This window comes from Hyla sarda, chromosome 12 (assembly GCF_029499605.1).
Source record: "Hyla sarda isolate aHylSar1 chromosome 12, aHylSar1.hap1, whole genome shotgun sequence".
In the NCBI taxonomy this organism is placed as follows: domain Eukaryota; kingdom Metazoa; phylum Chordata; class Amphibia; order Anura; family Hylidae; genus Hyla; species Hyla sarda.
In genome coordinates this window covers 16505856-16523319 of record NC_079200.1, presented here as the reverse complement: position 1 = coordinate 16523319, position 17464 = coordinate 16505856, and the positions used below count along the sequence as shown (strand labels likewise).

General features: G+C 43.5%; 1 protein-coding gene across 2 annotated transcripts in view; it reads right to left on the bottom strand.

Annotated features, from left to right (window-relative positions):
- Window positions 1-267: 267 nt before the first annotated feature.
- The window catches only part of LOC130296676 (glucose-6-phosphatase catalytic subunit 1-like), a 77536-nt gene continuing 60339 nt past the window's right edge, over window positions 268-17464 (bottom strand). For both annotated transcript variants that reach the window (XM_056548480.1, XM_056548481.1), the window contains 5 exons: window positions 12337-12702; window positions 10301-10410; window positions 6544-6649; window positions 5755-5870; window positions 268-2081 (listed from right to left, as the gene is read on the bottom strand). In XM_056548480.1, coding sequence (XP_056404455.1) covers window positions 1570-2081; window positions 5755-5870; window positions 6544-6649; window positions 10301-10410; window positions 12337-12702 — 1210 coding nt within the window. In that variant the 3' untranslated portion in view covers window positions 268-1569. The remainder of the gene's footprint in view (window positions 2082-5754; window positions 5871-6543; window positions 6650-10300; window positions 10411-12336; window positions 12703-17464) is intronic.

The following is a 17464-nucleotide window of genomic DNA, read 5'->3' as shown; positions in this document are numbered from 1 at the left end:
TTGACTCCGCCCATTTGCCTGCCCTTTGACACTCCCCACCTTACTACTGGGGGGGACACACTGTTACAAACCTCCTCCTCATATTGCTGGCTGAATGAGTAGTTTGGATGCTGGTCGTCTAACTTAGATTGTGCCAGGCAGGGCGGCGCCCCCCATCAAGAGGATGCTCTAGGCTGCTGCCTATTTTGCCTATAGGCAGAGCCGTCCCTGACCACAAATGCATTTCCCTTTAATTCAACAAATAAGAGAACAAAATAATTTGGGTGTACTTTTTTTATTTTATTTTTTAAATATTTTTATTAAAAAATATGTAATTTTTTCCCCAAAAAAATAAAATGTTGAATGAAACTTGACACAGTTAACAATTTCTGTTGTGGTCAAAATAACCAAAAAACATCAGGTGCTAATGTGTGAATAAATACATATGTTAAAAAGAGGCTAAATATAATTAAAAAACCTAACAAAAAAAAACCAACGCTTTTTAACCTGTTGACACTTGGCAACAACGACTTTAACCATTCCGAGTATGACATCTCTGATGGCCTGCAGTGTATATTATCTGTATATTCATGTAGGGCAGTGGTGTCAAACTGTGGCCCTCCGGATGTTGCAAAACTTTAGCTCCCAGCATGCCTGGACAGCCAAAAGCCTGTCTGCCTTCTTCAGAGGATCCACACTGTCCCTGAAAGGTAAATCAAGGCTTTCCTCTCATTTCATCCCTTACCAGTGGTCATCCAGATGTTGCAAAACTTCAACTCCCAGCATGCCCGGACAGCCAACGGCTGTCCGGGCATGCTGGGAGTTGAAGTTTTGCAACATCTGGGCGGGGCCACTGTTGGAGACCACTGGTATAGGGCTACATAGTCCTTGGCTTATGTTTTATGGTTAGGATAAAAGTCCCATGGCATCCAGGTACTTTATTGAGTTGGTAGCCAAGGATGGATTCACATTGTAAACTCCTTCAATCCCATCGTCAGGCTTCGTGAAGATACAGTCATGGCGCCTTAGAACAATGTTGTCTTGAAAAGGATTGTGGGAATATATGAAAAGTCTTGGTTGATAAGGGAAAAGGGTAACGGGAGGAGGTCGTTCCGCTCCTGTGGGCTTCAATGACTTCTATAGTCTCTACTAGAGATGAGCGATGTTACAGTAATTCGATTCGTCACGAACCTCGCGGCTCAAGCTTAAAGTCAGCAACCACCGAGCCGCGAGGTTCGTGAAGAATCGAATCACTTTAACTTCGCTCATCTCTAGTCTCTACTACTATTTGAACGTGACGCTCCCAAGGATCCTCAACAAGTCCATGCCACTTTTGGGCTACTTTAAAATCCACAGCCGACACCAACAAGATGGGGACACCCCCCAATACTCTTTGTTCTCCTCAAATTCGTTCCACACAGTGGATGCTCATATTGGAAGATGACACGTCCCGTTAGCCTGGAAGCATCTTTGACGCGTCGCAACGGCTCATAGATAGTTTTTTTTTTTTTTTTTGTTGTTTCTAAAGAACAACCAATGGAAAAAAAAATGCTATTCTATAAAAACATAAAATAAAAAAATAAAAATGCCCTAAAGAATCTTTTTACTTTGTTGGTGGAGAAGCTGAGAAACACAATAAGGGATAATTCCTACGGCAGCCAGGGGCACAGCGGCACTTTTGCAGAACGAAAGGGCGTAGAAGAGCATCTCCACTTTGGTGGGTGGCTTGAAAGAGTCGAAGAGGTGAAGAACGAAGAGGGAAGCCACGATGCAGCACATTCGGAAGGTGACCTGGCGTCCCTGTTTGCCGCGGCAGCTCTCTTGGTAAAGTTTGGAGTTGAGGGCCAGGCCTAAGCCGAAGAAGATGCCGAGGTTTCTAAGGAGGCCCGCGAAAGGGGTTGTATCGATGTGGATCCATTCAGGTCGTTGGCACCATTTCTTAGCCTTCTCCAATGTCCACAGTAGGTCCACGCCCATGGCTTTAAGGACGAGGTAGAATCCCAAAGCGAAGGAAAACAGGAAAAGGGTGGTAAGGATGTACTTCTTGAGACTGGCCTTGTAGATGGATTGCGTGTGATGGAATGCTTCTGCCACCACCATGCCTGTGGAAGAAGAAATGGATTCACGATTAGATCTCGGTAGTCATGAATAACAGGAAACACCTTACTACAGCGGGAAGGGGGAAGTTCCGTATAGTCTTTCATAGCATTATGTTAACTATTACCAAAACATTTACACAATGGTGTAGACAAGGCTTTGAAGCTTCATTAGGTCACACTTAGGGCTGCCACCCAAAAAATAAATAAAAAATACCGGCCACGCTAATTTTCATAATTAATTATATATGCGTGACATAACAGGATACACATATGCAGGGGAACTTTTGTCCTATTCTGACCCCTATGACTTTTTTAATTTCCCCTTATACGGCCTGTGTGAGGGCTCATTTTTTTTGCGCCCCGATCTGTAGTTTTGAACAGGACCATTTTTGTTTTGATTTGACTTTTTGATCGCTTCTTTTTTTTTTTTCCATTAAGTTCGGGAGTTGCAATTAGTTACTAACTACAACTCCAAGCATGCCCTGGTATAGCCTGTGGCTCAGCAGCTGCCCCAAAGGAAAACTACAACTCCCAGCATGTTGGACTATATAGTAGTATATAATAAAGGTCAGTGTTTCCCAGCCAGGGGTGCCTCCAGCTGCTGCAAAACTACAACTCCCCGCATGTTGGGCTATATAGTAGTATATAGTATAGGTCGGTGTTTACTAACCAGGAGTGCCTCCAGCTGTTGCAAAACTACAACTCCCAGCATGTTGGACTATATAGTAGTATATAGTATAGGTCGGTGTTTACTAACCAGGAGTGCCTCCAGCTGTTACAAAACTACAGCTCCCAGCATGTTGGGCTATATGGTAGTATATAGTATAGGTCGGTGTTTCCTAACCAGGAGTGCCTCCAGCTGTTACAAAACTACAACTCCCAGCATGCCCTGATACAGCCTGTGGCTCAGCAGCTGCCCTAAAGGAAAACTACAACTCCCAGCATGTTGGGCTATATAGTAGTATATAGTATAGGTCGGTGTTTACTAACCAGGAGTGCCTCCAGCTGTTACAAAGCTACAACTCCCAGCATGCCCTGATACAGCCTGTGGCTCAGCAGCTGCCCCAAAGGAAAACTACAACTCCCAGCATGTTGGGCTATATAGTAGTATATAGTATAGGTCAATGTTTACTAACCAGGGGTGCCTCCATCTGTTGCAAAACTACAACCGTTGGCTGTCCAGGCATGCTGGGAGTTGTAGTTTTGCAACAGCTGGAGGCACTCAGGTTGGGAAACACTGGTATAGTATATGGTGCAACATTCCGGGAGTTGGAGGATTGGTTGGATAAATACCGCCCATTGCATTGCCGGTATTTTTAATATAAATATACCGTCAGGGTGGCCAAATTACCGGCTATGACGGCAAAAATACCGGTCAGGTGGCGACCCTAGTCACACTACGTAAATTATTTCAGGAACCAGACAAAAACTATACCATGTAGATACATTCAGTGTGTAGCTACCAGACCGTGCATAAAAAAATACTATAACATCTACTGTCCTGCTAATGCCCTAGAATAGGTAGCACTGCTTTTACTCTATGGGGGAGATTTAACACAACCTGTGCAGGGGAAATGTTGCCCATAGCGACCAATCAGATCGCTTCTTTTATTTTTAAAAAGGCCTCTGCAAAGTGAAAGTGAAAACTGATTGGTTGCTATGGGCAACTCAGCAACTTTCCCCCTGCACAGGATGTGATAAATCTTCCCCCATGCGACCCTGGATTCATTTATGAATTAGCATTGAGCAATAGTAAAGTGATGAGTTTAAAGGGGTACTCCGGTGGAAAACATTTTTTTTTTTTTTTTTTTTAAATGAACTGGTGCCAGAAAGTTAAACAGATTTGTAAATTACTTCTAGAAATCTTTACCCTTCCAGTTGTATGCTACAGAGGAAATTATTTTCTTTTTTGTCTTGTCCACTGTGCTCTCTGCTGACACCTCTGTCCGTGTCAGGAACTGTCCAGAGCAGCATAGGTTTTGCTATGGGGGATTTTCTCTTGCTCTGGTCAATTCCTGACACGGACAGAGGTGTCAGCAGAGAGCACTGTGAACAAGACAAAAAATAAATTCTAAAAGAAAAGAATTTCCTCTGTAGCATACAGCTGCTAATAAGTACTGGAAGGGTAAAGATTTTTTTAATAGAAGTCATTTAAAAATCTGTTTAACTTTCTGGCACCAGTTGATTTAAAACAAAAAATGTTTTCCACCAGAGTACCCCTTTAATGGGAACTTCTTTGGCTGCAACGTATTTTGGCTCTGGTAAAATGTCTTATTTCTTGCGTCTGTCTAAGATGGGATGCCAGAATGATGTTTTCAATATAAGAGAAATATACTGGGCCACCCATTTAGATCCTGCTTAACAAATGTACAATAAGGAGCCTCAAACAACATGAGTTGTCAATTAAGAACAATATTTGGGTAATTTCCTTTCTCCGCTCCGGCAGCTTTCACAGAACAAGCACGGTACATTAGGGGGGTCGACCATTTCATTCGCTTACATTATAGGGCGAACCCATTTATCACCATTTCTGGTCACACATTTCCGCACTCATTGGTCGTACAGCGCCATACTGCTGCTATTTCTCTGGAATCTTTTCTACAGATATACAGTATAATATTTATACCTCCCAAGCTCTATCTGTATACTGTTGCTGCTATGTTTATAGGATCAGTATATTTAGAATGTATACACATCTCCTATGGCTCTATCTGTATACTGCTGCTGCCATTCCTAAGATATCTGGATATATAGTAGGTATAGACCTCCCCTTCAGCTCTATCTGTATATGGCTGCTATCTCTATGGAATCAGGATATATAGTAATTATGCACCTTCCTTCCAGCTCTATCTGTATACTACTACAACCAAAGGATAAATTGGCCAGCACTATTGATCCAAACTATTGTAAGAATAGTAAAAATCCTGTTGCTGTATACTACTACAGATATCTCTATGGGATAAGGATACATCTAGTTATACACCTCGCCTTTTGCTCTATCTGTATACGGCTGCTATCTCTATGGATCAGGATATATAGTAGTTATACACAATCCTTCCAGCTCTATCTGTATACTGCTCCTATCTCTATAGAATCAGGATATACAGTAGTTGTACACCCCCCCCCCCCCAACTCTATCTGTATACTGTTATCTCTATGGGTTAAGTATATATAGTAGTTATACACCTCCCCTCCAGCTCTGTCTGTAAACTGCTGCTATCTCTATTGTATCAACATATATAGATAGTAGTTATACACCTCTCCTTCTGCAGCGTATTCGCTGCGGAAAATCCGCAGCGGATTTTGCTACCATTGACTTCAATGGGTCAGTAGAAAATCCGCAATAGAGGCAGTTTTGCAGATTTTCCTTCGGACCCATTGAATTCAATGGTAGCAGATTATCTGCTGCGGATTTTCCGCAGCAAATACGCTGCGGAAATTCTGCAGGTAATCCGCCCGTGTGAACGTACCCTGACACAGTGTTCTCAAACTGTGGCCCTCCAGATGTTGCAAAACTTCAACTCCCAACATGCCCGGACAGCCAACGGCTGTCCGGGCATGCTGGGAGTTGAAGTTTTGCAACATCTGGAGGGCCACAGTTTGAGACCACTGATCTAACATAAACAAAGAAAGTCAAGTTTATAATAGGCTTGAAGTTATTATTCACATCACACACCTGAAATGACCCCAGCCACGACCTGGTGCGGGAAATGGGCAGCCAAGAAGATCCTCGATAAGCAGACGCAGACCTGGACCGCCCAAAACGCACTCCATAGCGCCCCGCGCAGACACCTGCAATGCAAGAAGAATAAAAATATTATTTGCAACTCATTTGGCTTAGGACTTATACAATCTATACTGTAGTGGCAAATTCTGCCGTGTGAACAGTTCAGCAGAATCCCATTGATATCAAAGGGACTCTACTGCTGCGGAATCTCCGTGCTGAATTCTAAGACGGAATTCCGCATGGAAATTCCATTGTGTGAACCTAGCCTTACAGGTCTACAGTTTTTGCTATATTGTTAAAGGGGGTATTCCAGGAAAGTTAAACAGATTTGTAAATTACTTCTATTAAAAAAAATCTTAATCCTTCCAATAATTATCAGCTGCTGAAGTTGAGTTGTTCTTTTCTGTCTGGCAACAGTGCTCTCTGCTGACATCTCTGCTTGTCTCGGGAACTGCACAGAGTAGTAGAGGTTTGCTATGGGGATTTGCTTCTACTCTGGACAGTTCACGAGACAGGTGTCATCAGAGAGCACTTAGACAGAAAAGAACAACTCAACTTCAGCAGCTCATAAGTACTGAAAGGATTAAGATTTTTTTTTATAAAAGTAATTTACAAATCTGTTTAACTTTCTGGACCCAGTTGATTTATATATATATATATATATATATATATATATATAAAAGTTTTTTCCTAGAATACCCCTTTAATTTAGTTTTTGTTCGAAGTGCCCCTACTTACCAGCTAGTAAGCATGGATTCCTTTTTCTTCAACATGATGGTAAGAACGGCCGTGACCATGACGTAGTAAATCCCGGCAGAACCCATGGCGTGGCCTGAAGGACTCCCTGAAAAGTTATAAATGGAACGAAACATGAGCGAAACATCATTTTATTTATTATTTAGCTTTCATTTAACTGAAAAAAAATACACTGGGCCTCATTTACTAAAAGATGGTTTTCTTTGTGGGTTTTTGTTTCATAAAGGTATTTTTTTGTGTCTTGTATTTGCCGTTTTTTCCCATGCTCTGAGCTGTCAGGGTTTAAAGAGCTAAAATCCGCCACATTTTATCTGGAAACATGTAGATTTCTTTAGAAAATGAAGGTTTTTTTTTTAGACACGCCCCTTTTCCTTGAAGGCCACACCCCTTTGTAGGATTTTCTGTGTTCACATGGGCGTAAAATGTGCAGAATGTCTGCACGAAAAACAGGTCCGGACATCCCACACATTTGACTAACCGGCGGCTGCTGGGACCACTCAAAAAAGCGCCCAATTTCCTTACCGAATCTTCAAAAACATAGTTCATAAGGTTAAAAAAAAGAAAAGAAAAAAGAGTCCATCAAGTTCAACCTATAACCCTAATAAGTCCCTACTGAATGGATCCGGAGGAAGGCAAAAAAACCTCATACTAGAGGTAAAAAATCCTTCCCGACTCCAAATATGGCATCAGAATAAATCCCTGGACCAACGTTCTGTCCCTATAAATCTAGAATCCATAACCTGTAATGTTATTATTCTCCAAAAATGCATCCAGACCCCTTTTAAATTATTTTACAGAGTTCCACATGACACCTCCTCAGGCAGAGAATTCCACAGTCTCACTGCTCTTACACTAAAGAACCCCAGTCTGTGCTGGTGTAGAAACCTTCTTTCCTCTAAACGAAGAGGAAAAAACATTGAACACGTTCAAGGTTTTGGTGGATGCCGGAATCAGGATTCCCATGCTAGAAACCAATGGGACTCTGCTGCTGCAGGGGAATTTTTTGAATCTTTTCAGAATTCTTCGGTGGAATTTCACACAGGAATGTGAACATAGCCTAAGTATTTATTTATTTTTTTTAGGTTTTTTTGTCGTAAGTTCTGGCGACATAAAAACTCTACAGGATCTACTCGGAAAAGAGTTAGGGGTTAACGTTTCTCCTTGAGGAGACTGCCAAGCTGGCGTAGGAAGTTTTGTAGGCCAAGCAATATGGAAGAACATACAGTGGTCCCTCAAGTTACAATATTAATTGGTTTCAGGGCGACCATTGTATGTTGAGACCATTGTATGTTGAGACCAGAACTCTATGGAAACCTGGTAATTGGTTCTGAAGCCACCAAAATGTCATCCAAAAATAGGAAAAAGTGAGGATTAAAGAAAAATAAGTAGATAACTAATATAGATAAAGCAAATCCTTACATATAAAAGTAATAAAGATCTGCTGGGAGCTGTAATCACTGTCTAGGTCAGTGTTTCCCAACCAGGGTGCCTCCAGCTGTTGCAAAACTACAACTCCCAGCATGCCCGGACAGCCGTTGGCTGTCCGGGCATGCTGGGAGTTGTAGTTTTGCAACAGCTGGAGGCATACTGGTTGGGAAACTATGGTTTATGTAGGGGACAGGAGCTTCTTCAGGGTCCTGTACAGTTCACACAGTGTCCCAAATGGAGCCGCCCTTACTTGGTGTCCAAAGGAGCAGCTAAACCTGGGCACAGGTAAGGAGTAGTACGGAACTTGTAGTTCCTCCCTGTACTGTAGGGGGCGCTACCAGACACCAGTCAGTGCATGCACTTCAGAAATAGAGGTGATTTACTAGTAAAATGCCCATTCTGATTGGTCAGTTCCTCCAGTTGTGACAGGTATCACAGATCTGTACTGTCCATAGCATTGTATGTTGAGTCTGGTTTCAAGTTACGATGGTCCAGAAAAGACCATTGTATGTTGAAACTATTGTATGTTGAGGCCATTGTAAGTTGAGGGATCACTGTATAAGTAAAAGAGGAAATGGAAAGGAAGTAAATCTATCTAGACTTTGGGGCCCAGATTCATCAAAGAACATCTACGGTAGAGCTATTTTCCCTCGTTTATTTGGGTGGTGGGTTTGACTAGCGGGCATCTTATTTATCAAGAAGGTGCAGCAGGATGATGAATTTTGCGCAGTTCTGCGGTGGTGGGAAAAGCTCTACCACATACACTTTATTTTAGACGCTTGTGAAGGAGGGAAATAGACACTTTCCCGGGTCCTGAATTTGGCAGGTTAGGTGTTTTTAATTACATTCACAGAGCTGCCGGGACATTTTTATTTGCATTTTAGATGCTACAATTAAATTTGAGTGCGGTGTCTCAGGGGTTAAAGCTGGGCATCACTGTGATCGGTGATGTCCGGCATTAGGGATGGGTCTCCTGGTGGCAGATAGCTGCCAGCAGGGCTCAAGTCCTGCAGGAACGCGCAGGAACGGAGTTCCTGCACTTTTTCCAGAGCAGGAACACTGTTCCCATTAGCAGGAGTCCTGCAGGACTAGCCCTTGAGTGGAAATCATGGGTGAGTTCCCACACTTTTTTTCCACAGGACTTGACCCCTGGCCGCCAGGACCACCCAGCTATGACCCGCGCTCAGCTCCTGAGCACGTGTCACAGAAGGGGAGTGGGACGCTGTCGCCCACAAGAGGTTAAAGGTTGAATTGCGGAAGGTAGAAGTGATTCTCACGCCTACTGATAGGTGGTGAAGCTTTGCGCCTAAAATAGTACCTTTGCGCACAAAATAGCGACTTTATGAAAAAAGTTGCCAATGATAAATACGTGACTACTGCATGGTCAAAAAGAAAAAATTCTACGGGTCGGCAAAAAGAGTTAAATGGTCTATATCAAAAGGCGCATAAAAGTCGCTAAATATGCTGCTTGCGCCTGAACTGCGCCAAAACATAGACAAAAAAAAATGCTCTAAAAGCAATGATAAATCTCCCCCTGTATGTTTTTGGAAATTTCCAGCTAAAATAAAAGGTTTCGGAGCTAAGCATGTATGTGTAGGAGGGGTGAAGTCCTGGGAAAAAAGTGTGGGGACTCACCTAAGATTTCCCCTCGGGGGCCGCTCCTGCATATTCCTGCTAATGGGAACAGTGGGGGAGATTTATCAAAACCTGTGCAGAGGAAAACTTGCCCAGTTGCCCATAGCAACCTATCAGGTCGTTTCTTTCATTTTGCAGAGGCCTTGTTAAAAATGAAAGCAGCGATCTGATTGGTTGCTATGGGCAACTGGGCAAGTTTTCCTCTGCACGAGTTTTGAGAAATCTTCCCCAGTGTTCCTGCTGTGGGAAAAGTGCAGGAACTCCATTCCCAGGCTTTCCTGGGACTTGAGCCCTGATGTGTCAGCAGGGATCAGAAGCAATAGCTATTGACCGTGTGGGCACCTTTAGAGGTGACAACCTAATGTCCCACTTCTTAGCATCACATGATTTCAGTGCTCGTCAATAACATGTTAACTAACAAGACGTACAATGGACAATGGAAGAGGAGGGTCAATGGGGGAGATTCATCAAAACCTGTCCAGAGGAAAACTTGCCCAGTTGCCCATAGCAACCAATCAGATCGCTTCTTTCATTTTAGAGAGGCCTTTTCAAAAATGAAAGAAGCGATCTGATTGGTTGCTATGGGCAACTCAGCAACTTTTCCTTTCGACAGGTTTCGACAAATGTCCTCCAGTGTCTTCACCTAAAGTGTCATATACATAGATTGTTCCGTTACCTGGGCCGGTCTCACATGTCACGGGAAACTGTTCAATGAAGGGAGCCGTCGTATTTCCATAGTAGTCTGTGTCATGAACCCACCAGTATGGTCTTTGTCCAAAAAGAATCCTAAAAAAATTCAAAGCAACGAGTAAGATCAAAGGAATCATAAACTGAGGGCAAAATTTCAGAAAAAATATTAGTAGAACTTCAAATGTTTTGGTATTTCCTTTAACGTATCCGTCCTAGACAATTAGAACAATCCATCAGCTATTGGTTTGCATGGGTTATATGTTATATATATATATATATATATATATATATATATATATATGAAATTATATTTAAAGGGGTACTCCGGTGGAAAACTTTTTTATTTTAAATCAACTGGTGCCAGAAAGTTAAACAGATTTGTAAATTACTTCCATTAAAAAATCTTAATCCTTCCAGTACTTATTAGCTGCTGCATACTACAGTGGAAATTCTTTTCTTTTTGGAACACAGAGCTCTCTGCTGACATCACGAGCACAGTGCTCTCTGCTGACATCTCTGTCCATTATAAGAAAGGTCCAGAGTAGGAGAAAATACCCATAGAAAACATATGCTGCTCTGGGCAGTTCCTAAAATGGACAGAGATGTCAGCAGAGAGCACTGTGCTTGTGATGTCAGCAGAGAGCTCTGTGTACCAAAAAGAAAATAATTTCCTCTGTCGTATTCAGCAGCTAATAAGTACTGGAGGGATTAAGATTTTTTTAATAGAAGCAATTTACAAATCTGTTTAACTTTCTGGCACCAGTTGATTTAAAATAAAAAAGTTTTCCACCGGAGTACCCCTTTAAATGCAACATTGCTAATATGCGGACACTGAATGGCGAGGGAGCGTGTATAATCCAATAGAGAGTACTCTTTTACAGCTGTAATATACCCAGTGCCAATTCTTTTCTCTTTTTTTTCTTTTTTCTGGTTGTCGCTGAATTAATTTTTGGTTTTACCCTGTTTTATTTTTATGGTGGAAAATGTAGCAAAATTTTGGCGCAAGTCATTAAGACTCATTCAAGAAAACCTCTTGAATGTAGAGCGGCACGGTTCGTTTTTCTATGCAGTGGTCGGCTATTTATTAACTGCGACTTTTTATTTTATTTTAGCGCAAACTCACGCCAGGCAGGATCATAATTACAAACTCGTCTACATCTACGCTACTTGGCTATTTATGAAGAGTGCGCATTTCTTTGATAAATATGAAGGAAGTTCACAGGGGGTAAAATCATGTGCACCGATAATGATAAATTGCTCCTAAAGAGTCTGTAGGTGCCATAAGTGCCCAAAGATCCAGAATGTGTTTGGGGGTCCATATTGTTATATCCTCTTAAATGATACTACTATGAACACAGTTTCAGTGTTAGAATGGACTGACTAAATTATTTTCTGTCTTATTAAAGGGGTTATCCAGAAAAAAAAACATATATATATATATATATCAACTGGCTCCAGAAAGTTAAACAGATTTGTAAATGACTTCTATTAAAAAAATCTTAATCCTTCCAATAATTATCAGCTGCTGAAGTTGAGTTGTTGTTTTCTGTCTGGTAACAGTGCTCTCTGCTGACCTCAGGAACTGCACAGAGTAGATGAGGTTTGCTATGGGGATTTGCTTCTACTCTGGACAGTTCCCGAGACAGGTGTCATCAGAGAGCACTTAGACAGAAAAGAACAACTCCACTTCATCAGCTCATAAGTACTGAAAGGATTAAGATTGTTTAATAAAAGTAATTTACAAATCTGTTTAACTTTCTGAAGCCAGTTTATATATATATATATATATATATATATATATATATATATATATATATATATATGTGTGTGTATATAAAAAACAATTTTTCCTGGATAACCCCTTTAATATTTCAGCTAGCCACTGTTACCCCCTGCTGCAATATACAGTAGGTAGGGTCAACCCAACCAAGCAATATAATCGCCCTGACCAAGAGAAGGAGATGTAACATACCAACCCACTTTAGAACCATCTAGCACAATATTACGTTATGAGATACTCACCATTTGAAGACGAGGTTGAGCCAGTCCCCGATCACCGCCACCCAGATGAGTTTGATGCCCACGGACTCACACAGGTGGAACCAGATGGGAAAGAAGATGAAGAAGGTGTTTCTCAGATCAGCAGCAAAAGAGATGAACATGAACCAGTCTTGGGAACTCTTGTAGTTGATCTGGAGATATTGGACCATTTGGACCCCAGAGTGGTGCAGACCATCCATCCCGTTCTCCATCATTGCGTTCATTGACTCTCTAGACTGTTTGAAGCTGTCTGTATCTCTAGGAGTACTGTGTGTGTCACTGTGCGCCTCCAGCATATTTATACCGTCCCGGGACTCCTGTTTACCATTGAAAAACCTGCTTTCTGACCTTTGGACCCGATGAAAAAAAAAAAATTACTTTGGTCAAAAGGGAAAAAAACACCTCCTGTCGATCAAAGGTAATGTCACAAACATGTTTGGTACAATGCGACGGAAAAACAGCTCAATAAGTCAGTGTTGTATTCCTGGGATTCATTGCCCAACCCTGACCCTCCGGGACCTTATAGGATATTAGGCGGGTTATTACGATATTGCTAAGTCAATCAGACATCAATGCGACAAGTCTTTACTGATTACCGGCGCTATGCTGAGAGTTTTCTACTACACTGTAGAACATTTTATTATTATTATTATTATATATATATATATAATATATTAATAATATTAATTATAATTATTTATTTTGTGCAATTTTTTTTTATATAAAGTTTGTACTTATAGAGCCACGTCACCCAATCTATTATCTTCTATCACTATTCTTATTTTTATCTTTTTATTTATTCATTTTTGTATCATAAAAATGTTCACTGTCACTTTCGATGGCAAGAATAACGCGGCAGGCGGAACTACTTTTTTTTTGGGCAAAATGGTAAAATCTCGACGGGAGCCCATTTGGGGTACGCCACTGGAAAGCATTAAAGGGGTACGCCACTGGGAAGCATTAAAGGGGTATGCCACTGAAAAAAAATGTTCTTAAATTAACTGGTGCCAGAAAGTTAAACAGATTTGTAAATGACTTCTATTATAAAAATCTCAATCCTTCCAGTAGTTATCAGCTGCTGTATGATCCACAGGAAGTTGTTTTCTTTTTTAATTTCCTTTCTGTCTGACCACAGTGCTCTCTGCTGACACCTCTGTTCAAGTCAGGAACTGTCCAGAGTAGGAGCAAATCCCCCCCATAGCAAACCTCTCCTGCTCTGGACAGTTCCTGACATGGACAGAGGTGTCAACAGAGAGCACTGTTGTCACGATGCCGGCTGGCAGGTAGTGGATCCTCTGTGCCAGAGAGGGATTGGCGTGGACCGTGCTAGAGGATCGGTTCTAAGTCACTACTGGTTTTCACCAGAGCCCGCCGCAAAGCGGGATGGTCTTGCTGCGGCGGTAGTGACCAGGTCGTATCCCCTAGCAACGGCTCAACCTCTCTGGCTGCTGAAGATAGGCGCGGTACAAGGGAGTAGACAGAAGCAAGGTCGGACGTAGCAGAAGGTCGGGGCAGGCAGCAAGGATCGTAGTCAGGGGCAACGGCAGAAGGTCTGGAATCACAGGCAAGGAACACACAAGGAACGCTTTCACTGGCACTAGGGCAACAAGATCCGGCGAGGGAGTGAAGGGGAAGTGAGGTGATATAGGGAAGTGCACAGGTGTAAACACTAATTGGAACCACTGCACCAATCAGCGGTGCAGTGGCCCTTTAAATCGCAAAGACCCGGCGCGCGCGCGCCCTAGGGAGCGGGGCCGCGCGCGCCGGGACAGAACTGACGGGGAGCGAGTAAGGTACGGGAGCCGGGGTGCGCATCGCGAGCGGGCGCTACCCGCATCGCGAATCGCATCCCGGCCGGAGGTGGTAACGCAGCGCCCCGGGTCCGTGGAACCGACCGGGGCGCTGCAGTGAGGGAAGTGTAGCGAGCGCTCCGGGGAGGAGCGGGGACCCGGAGCGCTCGGCGTAACAGTACCCCCCCCCTTGGGTCTCCCCCTCTTCTTGGGGCCTGAGAACCTGAGGATCAGACTTTTGTCCAGGATATTGTCCTCAGGTTCCCAGGACCTCTCTTCTGGACCACAACCCTCCCAATCCACTAAAAAAAAAATTCTTCCCCTGACCTTTTTAGAGGCCAAAATCTCTTTGACAGAGAAGATGTCCGAGGAGCCGGAAACAGGAGTGGGAGGAACAGATTTAGGAGAAAAACGGTTGAGGATGAGAGGTTTAAGAAGAGAGACGTGAAAGGCATTAGGGATACGAAGAGAAGGAGGAAGAAGAAGTTTGTAAGAGACAGGATTAATTTGACACAAAACTTTAAAAGGACCAAGATAGCGTGGTCCCAACTTATAGCTCGGGACACGGAAACGGACATATTTAGCGGAGAGCCATACCTTGTCTCCAGGGGAAAAAATGGGAGGAGCTCTTCTTTTCTTATCTGCGAATCTCTTCATGCGAGAAGAAGCCTGTAAGAGAGAATTTTGGGTCTCTTTCCATATGGTGGAAAGATCACGAGAAATTTCATCCACAGCGGGCAGACCAGAGGGCAAGGGGGTAGGGAGGGGGGGAAGAGGGTGACGGCCGTACACCACGAAAAACGGAGATTTGGAGGAAGATTCAGAGATTCTGAAATTATACGAGAATTCGGCCCAAGGTAGAAGATCTGCCCAGTCATCCTGGCGGGAGGAAACAAAATGTCGTAAATAGTCACCCAAGATCTGGTTAATTCTCTCTACTTGTCCATTGGATTGAGGATGGTATGCAGAAGAAAAATTTAATTTAATCTTGAGTTGTTTACAGAGAGCCCTCCAGAATTTAGACACAAATTGGACGCCTCTATCCGAGACGATCTGTGTAGGCAACCCGTGAAGACGAAAAATGTGTACAAAAAATTGTTTAGCCAACTGAGGCGCTGAAGGAAGACCAGGAAGAGGGATGAAATGTGCCATTTTGGAGAATCGATCAACGACCACCCAAATAACAGTGTTGCCATGGGATGGGGGTAAGTCAGTAATAAAATCCATACCAATCAGAGACCAAGGTTGTTCGGGGACAGGTAGAGGATGAAGAAAACCAGCGGGCTTCTGGCGAGGAGTCTTATCCCGGGCACAGATAGTGCAGGCTCGCACAAAGTCCACCACATCAGTCTCTAGAGTCGGCCACCAATAGAAGCGAGAGATGAGTTGCACAGATTTCTTGATGCCCGCATGACCTGCGAGATGGGAGGAGTGACCCCATTTGAGGATCCCAAGGCGTTGGCGTGGAGAAACAAAGGTCTTTCCTGGAGGAGTTTGCCTGATGGAGGCTGGAGAAGTGGAAATCAGGCAGTCAGGAGGAATGATGTGTTGAGGAGAGAGTTCAATTTCAGAGGCATCTGAGGAACGAGAGAGAGCATCGGCCCTAATGTTTTTATCAGCAGGCCGAAAGTGAATTTCAAAATTAAATCGGGCAAAGAACAGAGACCACCTGGCCTGACGAGGATTCAGCCGTTGGGCAGACTGGAGGTAGGAGAGGTTCTTGTGATCGGTGTAAATAATAACTGGAAATCTTGATCCCTCCAGCAGATGCCTCCATTCCTCAAGTGCTAATTTAATGGCTAGAAGCTCTCGATCCCCGATGGAGTAGTTCCTCTCCGCCGGAGAGAAGGTCCTGGAAAAAAAACCACAAGTAACAGCATGCCCGGAAGAGTTTTTTTGTAGAAGGACAGCTCCAGCTCCCACTGAGGAGGCATCAACCTCCAATAGGAAGGGTTTAGATGGGTCAGGTCTGGAGAGCACGGGAGCCGAAGAAAAGGCAGACTTGAGTCGTTTAAAGGCGTCTTCCGCTTGAGGAGGCCAAGACTTGGGATCGGCATTTTTTTTTGTTAAAGCCACAATAGGAGCCACAATGGTAGAAAAATGTGGAATAAATTGCCTGTAATAATTGGCGAACCCCAAAAAACGTTGGATGGCACGGAGTCCGGAGGGGCGTGGCCAATCTAAGACGGCAGAGAGTTTATCTGGGTCCATTTGTAGTCCCTGGCCAGAGACCAAGTATCCTAGAAAAGGAAGAGATTGGCATTCAAACAGACATTTCTCTATTTTGGCATAGAGTTGATTATCACGAAGTCTCTGAAGAACCATACGGACATGCTGGCGGTGTTCTTCAAGATTGGCAGAAAAAATCAGGATATCGTCCAGATATACAACAACACAGGAGTATAGTAGATCACGAAAAATTTCATTAACAAAGTCTTGGAAGACGGCAGGGGCGTTGCATAGACCAAAGGGCATGACCAGATACTCAAAGTGTCCATCTCTGGTGTTAAATGCCGTTTTCCATTCATCCCCCTCTCTGATGCGGATGAGATTATAAGCACCTCTTAAGTCCAGTTTGGTAAAAATATGGGCACCTTGGAGACGATCAAAGAGTTCAGAGATGAGGGGTAGGGGGTAGCGGTTCTTAACCGTGATTTTATTAAGACCGCGGTAGTCAATGCAAGGACGTAGAGAGCCATCTTTTTTGGACACAAAGAAAAATCCGGCTCCGGCAGGAGAGGAGGATTTACGGATAAAGCCCTTTTTTAAATTTTCTTGGACGTATTCAGACATGGCAAGAGTCTCTGGGACGGACAGAGGATAGATTCTGCCCCGGGGTGGAGTAGTGCCCGGGAGGAGGTCAATGGGACAATCATAAGGCCTGTGAGGAGGTAGAGTCTCAGCTTGTTTTTTGCAAAAAACGTCCGCAAAGTCCATATAGGCCTTAGGGAGACCGGTTACATGAGGAAGCACAGGGACACGGCAAGGTTTACTGGGAACCGGTTTTAAGCAGTCCTTGGAACAAGAGGGCCCCCAACTCTTGATCTCCCCAGTGGACCAATCCAGGATTGGGGAATGGAGTTGAAGCCAGGGAAGTCCAAGAAGGATTTCAGAAGTGCAATTGGGGAGGACCAACAGTTCAATCCTCTCGTGATGAGATCCGATGCACATTAGAAGGGGCTCCGTGCGGAAACGTATAGTACAGTCCAATCTTTCATTGTTTACACAATTGATGTAGAGGGGTCTGGCGAGACTGGTCACCGGGATGTTGAACCTGTTGACGAGAGAGGCTAAGATGAAATTTCCTGCAGATCCAGAGT